Raw genomic sequence first — 8,854 nt, 5'->3', positions numbered from 1 at the left:
GCCAATTCCACAAAGAGGAAGCTAAAGCTTAGAAAGAGAAGGTCTAAGCAGGAGACCCAGGGCTCAGAGCTAGACCCTCCCTCACTTCCTAAGCCAGGGTCTTCGAAAATGAGCCTCTCCAAGCTAGTAGGGCCTCTAGTCTGGCTTAGTAAGAAGAAGGCTCTGCTGGGGGTGGGGGGTGGGGGAGGGTTGCAGCTCCTAGAGCTCTGTGAACAGGCTTATTCCCCTGGGTGGGGGAAGGGAGCCAGGATAATGCCAGGAAACAGGTGAGAGGCTTTAGGGACAAAATAGCAAAGCTCTGCCTCCACCTCCATGTGCTTAGCCAGCTGTCTGAGAAGGGCCTGGTGGGGATAGCTGCTGGACTCACTGCTCCAGAGGACTAACCATGACCACGAGGGATAAAAGGGATAACCAATAAACCCAGTTTAAATGTGGCAAAGCCTGGGACTGCCTCAGGCAGTGGCCTGCATTCCATTCTCAGAGGCTCCACCATTGGTTGCTGTGCTTTATCAGCCAATCACAAGCGACTGCTCTTGCCTCTCAAAGCAAGAAAAGCATCCCTGCCCCTTCCTCCCAGGAATGGTGACAATGGGGCAGGGTGAAAAGGGCCCTTCATTTGGAGTTGGAGGATATGGGTGCGCCTTGGAGGTAAACTGCTTCATCACCTGTGTGACTGTGGCAAAAGGCACTTCCCTCTCTGTGCCTCTTTCAGCTCTAAAGTGAGGGTTAGACTACATGTACTCTAAGGTTCCTTTCCGTTTTAAATTCCATGATCCTAGGAGGTGATAAGGGAAACATTTTGGTATGGTACAAAGGCCCTCAGTCTGGGAGTCAAGAAATTCAGAATGTCAGAGCTGGAAGAGACTCTAAAGGTAAATTGAGGCCCAGAGAGGGGCATCTCCTGACTTCCAGGCCAGGGCTATTTCAACCCAACACCACCCCAAGACCTCCCTTGTGACTTCAGATGAGTCACTTAGCCTTGCCTAGAACCAAATCCCCCAGCCTAGAAAGGGGAGACCCCCTGGCTATCCATCCTACTGGTCAGAGTTGTCCTAAGAATCAAGGCCATGATCTCGTTGAGAAATTTTTCAGTGGCAGGCTCGGCAATGCCTCAAGTTCTTATGGCCTCACTCTCTTGGGGGGTGGGGGTCGGCTTGTTGTCGGAGCCTTGGAACTGGGGATTTAGATCTGATTTAGCTAGGAAATGGACGAGGGAAGTAACCCATTAATCACCATCCTCAGTCTTCTCCTCTGAGCCAGAGATAAGATGGGTGTGTTGGGAGTAAAAATAAACAGAGAGGACTGGGGTTAAGGACCCAGCTTCCCGGGGAAGCGCCCCAGCCCCTCAGCCTGCTCTGCTGGGATGTGCCCGGGACCTCGGTCTATTCTTCATTACCCTTGGGGTCTCCACTCCTGACCTTCACCTTCTGTCTGGCTTCCTGTTTAGCCTTTACTGGAACCAAAAAAGACTCAGGGAGGACTAAGGGAAGAGAAGAGTGGGGAGGCTTGGTGGGGATTCAGGGAAGTGGAAAGCAAAGGGAGCAAGTTAGGGAAGCTGCCCATCTCTAGCCATGCTGATAGATCCTCAGAGCTACAAGGAAGGAGCCTTCGTGAGCAGGACAGGGCTGGAAGAGACAGGGCAGCGCAGTACAAAGAACAGGGGGCTGGGGAGCTAAGGACCTGGGTTTGAACCTCAGCTCTTCTCCCCGAGTGAGTCTGGGCCCATCCTTTCACAGAATCTCAGAACTGAAAGGGACCTCAGAGCCAAGGGATTAACAAATAAGTGCCTGCTAGGGTCCGGGTATGGTATCGCGCTGGCGATAGGAAGAGAAAATCTCCACAGTCCTGGCCTCCCAAGAAGATGACATTCTATAGAAGCACACATAAGAATAGCTGGTATTATGGAACACTCTAAGGGTTACAAAGTGATTTGCAAATATTATCACATCGGATCCCTGTGACAACTCTAGGAGGCAGGTGACCTACCACCCCCATTTTAAAGAAAAGAAAACTGAGGCAGACAGAGGTGAAGCCCTGTCAACATCATTCCTGAAATGGGGTCCCCACAACTGAACACAATCATTCGTTAGAAGCAATTAGGTGGTGCAATAGAGCGCTGGGGGCCCAAAGTAAGGAAGACCTGAGTTCAAATGCAGCCTTAGGCACTTATAGCTGCGTGACCCTGGGTAAGTCATTTCACCTTCGTTTGCCTGAGTTCCTTCATCTGTAAAATGGACATAATGGGGATCATAACGGCACACATCTCCCTAGGATCAGATGAGATACCATTTGTAAAAAGCACTTAACCCTGTGCCTAGTACCTACTATGTGCTTTCATTTCCCCTTCCCCTTTGTCACCTGATGAGGACAGAGTGCCAGAGAGGGGACATCTCCTGACTCCTTTATTCTGGACGCCCCACCTCTCTTGATGCAGCCCAAGCTGGGTGTAGTTCTAGGTTTCCTCATCTATGAAATGAGGTGGTTGAAGTCCCTTAGAGCTTGTGAGCTCTAGGATTTGTAGGTGTGAGGGACCTCAAATAAGACACAGCGTGTCAGAGCTGCAAGGGCTGCAGAGGCAGACAAGTCCAGCTCCTTCTTTTCACAGGTGGGGGAGCTGAGGCCCAGAGAAGGGGAGACACTTGCCCAAAGTCACCCAGCAGACCCAGACCCTTTGATTCCCAAGCCCTGTGGCTGCCTCTGAGGCCTGGGCAGTGAGGCTGTACTCCAGAATGGATATTTGCCAAGCTTGCCCATGTAAGACCCAGCTTTACCCTTGTGACGATGGAAAGATGGGGGAATGAGGAAATACGGCTCTTAGGGCTGGTGAAGGATGCCAGATAAGGATGGACTAGGGAACAGGGAGCAGAGCTTTGTCTAAAGTTCCCATGGGCAGGAAGAAGCAATTTCTGGAGCCTGGTTTAGAGGGTAAGAAGGGGGAGGCCAGGCCTAAAACCACCTCCAAGCTCCAGGAAGAAAGATGGGGAATTCCAGATCCTCAGCTGAAAAACCTTGACGTGGGCAGACGATCCGTAAGCCTGGTCTTTATTATCATTTCCAGACGTCGCTTCCCACACAGTCCCTGAAGCCTTCCAGTAAGTGGAAGAGAAACTTCCAAGTCTTTCCTTTCTGGGTCCTCGTGTTCTCCTAGCTACCAAGGAGGCCCAAAGTTCCTTCCTCCATGCTGAAGCCCACAGAACAATCCCTGGCTTTGGTCTCCGGATCTCCAAGGAGAGCTGTGACCAGGCCCATGGCTGCTCATACAACCCTTTCAGACTGAAGGCTTCTGGGAGTTTTACTTTGAAAGGGCAGCCATGCTGGAGATAGAGAGAGGGGAAAGTCACCCCACCTTGGGCAAAGACACCCCAAAACTGTGCCACCCCCATCATAGGATCATAGGGACCTCAGAGGGCCAATGACTTCAGCACGCTCATTTATCAGATGAGGAAAGAGGACCCCTGGGAGTGAAGTGACTTGAGCACACAGGGAGTGAGCATCCAAACTGGACATGGACCCATTGACTATAGATCCAAAGTTTTTCCCACTGCACCCAATGCTGCTCCATAGGCCAAGATGAAAGGGTGGGAGAAGAAGGAGCTTTAGTAGTGCCTCTGGAAGGCCACTCTGGGAAGGAATACCCTGAGACCCTCTTATCTAGCCTGGGGTGGAGCCCTGCCCTTGGTATCAGCCTTACATGGGCACAGAGTATGGATGGCTATGGGGAGCTCTTCACCACTGCTGGAAAGAAACCCCACCAACACCACCACCATGGGGGGGCTCAGGAGACTCCTCTTTGAAGCAAACTGTATCTTCTTGACCTGGTATTGCTGTGAGCCCAGGCTTCCCTCCCTCAGGGTCCCCAAGATGCCAACCTATCCAACGCCCCTCCCCCGCATTTGTAAATAGGCCATTCCAGGGCAGGAGACCTCATTGCATCGGCTCCCCCAGTGATCCAACTGTTCTCCCCAGGCCTCAGGAGAGTCCCACCTTGGGCAGAGAAAAGTCCCTGCCACTGGAAATCCTCCAGAAAGAGGAGGCGGGGTCAGACTGACTCTACTTAAGAGGGGTCTCCAGAAGGGGCTCAGAGAGAGAAAGGAAAGGGAAGCTTCAGCGGCTGTGAGGTGGCTGTCTCAGCGGGAGTGAGCTATGAAGGAAGTGGCCCTCCCTCTCCTCCTCTCCCTTCCTTTCCTCACCCACCGAAGCTACCTCGTCATCCTCCTCCTCTTCTTCCTCCAAGGCCAGGCTAGTTGCGGTAAGTTCCCTCTCTCCCGACTGTTTAACGGGGCCTCTCAGTAAGGTGGAGAGTGATGCTGTCCCCAGGGTTCTGGTACCACCTTTATCTCAGATGGGCCTTGTCACCCTCACAAGTCACCGTGAAGTAGGGGAAAGGAGGTAAGGAAGAGACCTGAGTTCAAATCTCAGCTCTGCTCCTTCCAGAGCTTAGGCCTGTTACTTAACCTCTCCCATACTTGGCTTCCTCCTCCGTGAAATGAGAGGGTTGGACTAGACTGGTCTCTAAGGCCCCAGCAAGTTCTTGATACTATGATCCTAAGTCATTCCCCCTCTCTGGGCCTCAGTTTCTCCATCTGAAAAATTAGGGCTTAGATATCTTGATTGGTACTGAGTGCAAACTCACCTACTCTATCTAGCTGGCCCCAGACCAGAGCATGCTTCCCATCCCTTCTAACCAACCACTCAGGCCACACACACACACACACACACACACACACACACACACACACACACCCCTCCTGCTTCCAGCCCAAAGGCTCCTCTCACCATCCCTGAGACTCCCTGGCCCCCACTGCCCATTCGAATGTCAGCTCTTGGAAGCCAAAAATCATCCGTCTTGTATTTGTAACTCCAGCACACAGGACGTTTTTATTTTATTTCCTCATTCATTCATGTCTCCAAAGTCCCTCCCAGCCTTGTAGACTGTGTTCCCAGCCATTCCAAGTCTGATCTTCCATCTTCAAACGTTCCTTCTAGCTCTGACATTCCATGCTCTAAGGGCCCTTGAAGCCACAGAATTCTCTGAGACAGATCCATGAATTTAGTGTCTGGGGGCCCTGGGGTTGCAGAGTTGGGGCACAGCTCAGGATCTTGCATCCCACCAAATGATGGTGGAAGGAGGAGTGATGGGGATGGGGGAGGCGGCCAAGCTGACCACCCAACCATGGGACCATGGCTGAACGGGAATTCACGGCCACCTCATCCGACTCCTTCATTCTACAGATGAGGAAACCGAGGGACAGTGAGAAGTGACTGTTGCAAGGTCTTATGGCTAGTGGGCATCCACTATGCCTGGATGTCCCTAGGAAGGGGTGTGTGCATGTGTATGTGGACGTCAATTTGACATCGGGGGTCTTGGGGTTGAATCCTGATTCTTTGACCTGGTGAAAATCACTTCATATCTGGGAAATGAAGGGGTTGGACTGGAATATCTCTGGTCTCTTTGGGCTCTAAGTCCAATTTATGATCTTATGATGTCAAGCCCCAAGCCCAGGGGCAGCTAAAAAGATCTTTCAGCCTTGAAAGGTAATCACATTTAAAACCCTGTCCCTGGCCAAGAGAGGTCCCTTCCCTGCCCCCACCCCACCCCAGAGGCCCTCCCCTTCTACCTGTCCTCTTTAGGGGCACCTGGGGAAGCAGAGAGCCCTTTGCGAGTGGAGCCAAAGCGTCCGGTGGTCCGAGCTGGAGGTTCCATTCAGCTCCGATGCTCTCTGGCCTGCCCTCAGAAGGAAGCCATGGTACAGTGGAAGGGACTGGATACCAGCCTGGGTCACGTCTCCTCGAGGCCAGGCCTCAGCGTCCTGACCATCCCCGAGGCCACACTCTCTATGGCGGGGATCAAGGTGTGCATCAGCACGTGCCAAGGCAGGACCTACCAGAACAGTGTCGAGCTGCTGGTATATGGTAAGTCCCATCCTGGCAAGAAACCTGAGCAGGCAAGAAGGACTCTGGCAGGGCACTGCTCTCTAGCTGGAGGCAGGACACAAAGCGGGCAGGGTCCCAGCTCTGCCCCAGGTACCCAACGTTGGCCCTGGGCCAGTCCCACCTCCTCTCTGGGTCTTTGCTTTCCCCTCTATAAGCGGAATCTAGCCTTTGACCTAATAAAGTTGTTGGGAGGATTGGATCAGATAAAGAATGAGGAAATGCTGTATGAACATAAGGGTTAATTAATTATTGCTAATGACCCAAGCTGAGCAGTCCATTTTAGAGGGACAGGAGACCTGGCTCTGATCCCGACTCACTGTGTTGGGGCACAGCTTGAGGCAGGTCCCTTCACTTTTATGTGCCTCAGTTTGCACATTTGTAAAATGAGAAGGCTAAGGCTGCTAATTTATTATGGCCCTTCCAACCCTGAGACAGGCAGAGGTTGAGAGAAAAGAAACCAATGAGAAACGGACAGAAAAACTGAGAGTTCAACTCAGATCTCACTTACTAGCTGTGTGAGCCTGGGCAAGTCATTTAACCCCGATTGCCTCTCCATCTACCCGCCCCCCCCAAAAAAAAACCCAAGAGTGACAAGGGGCAGATAGAGAGAGGTACAAATAGCAAGAATCCAGGACCATTCTCATCAACCTCACTGACTCTTTCAGCCTTTCCTGACAAACTGGAAGTGTCCCCAAGCACCCTGGTCCCTGGGCAAGATGCCACCTTGGTCTGCTCAGCCCGAGAGGTCAGTCCTTTTGACAGTGTGACCTTCACCTGGTACCGGGGCGATGAGAAGCTGGGGGGCCTGCAGCTCTTGAACAGGGAGATTGGGCTCGAGCACGAAGCAGAGACCGGGGAGGAGCTGGAGGTGTACTGGATCACTGAACACTGGGCCCTGCCAGCGGAGCTTGTGACGCTGGGACCCGAGCTCCGCTGCCTGGCAGAGATGAAGCTGGAGCAGCAGATTTTCAACCATAGCCGGGCCATCGCTGGTGAGTCCCAACCAGCCCAGGCCCTTTGGACTCAACCCCCTCTTCCAGGCCCACCTGGTGTCATCTGCCTTCCTCCCTAAATGTCCTCCCTCCCCCCACATTAGGACACTCTTGAGTTTCCACTTGTAGTATTTGCCTGACCTGGTTTGAGACTCTTAGGGCGGGACAATGTCTCCTTCCTTCCTCTGGAAAAGGATCTCTTCCTTCCCCCAAGGAGACCCATGCCCCAATTCTCTTAGTGAGGGGAGGGGGAGGAAGTAGCCACTCATTAAGTTGGGGGAGGGGGTGCTAAAGAGACACCTTCTTCTGTAAAGCAGTAAAAAATCCCCCTTTCTTTTCCCAGTCATTTCCAGGATGACATCCCCAGAACCAAGCACCCCTCTGCCAACAAAGACCACTGTGGGACTGGTTCTGACCTCCTCAGAAGCCTCTACAGTAACAGGTTACAGTCCCAGCGTCCCTGACACCACAGCATCCCCCCTAACTCTGAGCCCTGGGCCTTCACTAGCCCCTACCTCAAACTCCAGCTCTGGCTATCCTTGCCTCCCCAAGATATTCCCATCCTGGGAGCCAGGGGCCAATGGGGGTGCCCTGAAGCTAACATGCCAGGCAGACTGTGAACCTGGGGCATTGGTGCACTGGATTCAAGCCCCAGGCAGACTGGCAGACTACCAGAGACAGGAGGCTGGGGCCCAAGACACCCTAATCCTACCGCATCCAGGGCCCCACAACAGGGGACTATACCAGTGCCAACTTGAACCTGGGGGCCGAAAGGATAGTTATTACCTGGACAAGCCCATACGTAAGTCCCTAAGGGAGGGCAGGGCAGGGCTTGTGGAAGGCAGGGGAGTGGGATCAGAGCTTGGGCAGGGGCACATCCCTCATGGAACCCCATTTCCTTTCACAGTGCCTGATAGGGAAACCTCGGACAACTCAGCAGCCCTATGGACAGGTGGCTGCATGCTGGGGTTGATCCTTGTGACCTTTGTGTCTTACCGCATGTGGAAATGGCTCAGGGCTAAGGACTCTGCCAGTCCCCAGAACTGCGCCCAGATTTGAAAGCACACTCTTTGCCACAGCCCTGGGTGAATACGAAGCTCTCGATCTTGGAGAGCGGGATCCCTGGTCCCAGCATGGGCCAGTGTAAGAAGTGGGGAGGCTACCTCCCATCCTGAACCCCAGGCATGAGGCAAGCCCGGGTCTGCCAAACGGACAAAGGGAAAACCAACTGCCTGCCCCCAAGGACCTTGGAAACTGGCTCCATCAGCTTTCCCCACAGCTATTTGGAAGGGGCTGGGTAAGGGCAGACTCACATCAGCCGGCTCATCTCGGGTGGGGATGGAGGACAGAGTGGGGGAGACTAATCCGGTCACCCCAAGGATCTGACTAATAAAGAGCTTATCATCTGTGGAGCTGCCGCTTCTGCTGAGCGAGAGTCATACAGCTCAGACTGTCAGAGCTGGGGGCAGGGGCGGGGGGGACCTTAAAAGAATGTCAGAAGTGACCTGGACCTCAGAGATCATTAATCTCCACATTTAATACAGAAGCAGATTAAGAGGACCAGGGTTCAAATCCTGTCTCTGATGTTTATGAGCCATGTGACGTGGGTAGGTCACTGGACCGAGGAGGTGCAGCTGATAAAGCACCAGGCCTGGAGGCAGGAAGACCCGAGTTCAAATGTGGCCTCAGACACCTATGAGCTTTGTGACCCTGGGCAAGTCACTTTGACTTCTGTCTGTCTTAGCTTCCTCAACACCAAAACAGGGATAAGAATAGCATCTACCTCGAAGTGTTATTGTAAAGGTCAGACGATATTTGTAGAACATTCAGCAAATGCCTGGCACATAGCAGGCATTTAATACATCCTTGTTTCCTTCCTTCCCTGGGCCTCAGTTTCCCCTCTGTAAAATAAGAGGATTAGACTAGAC

At 52.8% G+C, this 8,854-nt stretch overlaps 1 protein-coding gene across 1 annotated transcript; it reads left to right on the top strand.

Annotated features, from left to right (window-relative positions):
• The first annotated feature begins 4,143 nt into the window (after positions 1–4,143).
• Positions 4,144–7,985, top strand: MADCAM1 (mucosal vascular addressin cell adhesion molecule 1). Its single transcript, XM_036751630.1, has 5 exons — positions 4,144–4,249; positions 5,632–5,913; positions 6,600–6,926; positions 7,270–7,728; positions 7,834–7,985. The coding sequence occupies exons 1-5, from the start codon at positions 4,144–4,146 to the stop codon at positions 7,983–7,985; spliced, it is 1,326 nt and encodes a 441-aa protein (XP_036607525.1).
• The last annotated feature ends 869 nt before the right edge of the window (positions 7,986–8,854 follow it).

Source organism: Trichosurus vulpecula, chromosome 1 (assembly GCF_011100635.1).
Source record: "Trichosurus vulpecula isolate mTriVul1 chromosome 1, mTriVul1.pri, whole genome shotgun sequence".
NCBI classification, from domain to species: domain Eukaryota; kingdom Metazoa; phylum Chordata; class Mammalia; order Diprotodontia; family Phalangeridae; genus Trichosurus; species Trichosurus vulpecula.
The sequence above is the reverse complement of the archived record's forward strand: the minus strand, read 5'-3'. Positions and strand labels throughout refer to the sequence as shown.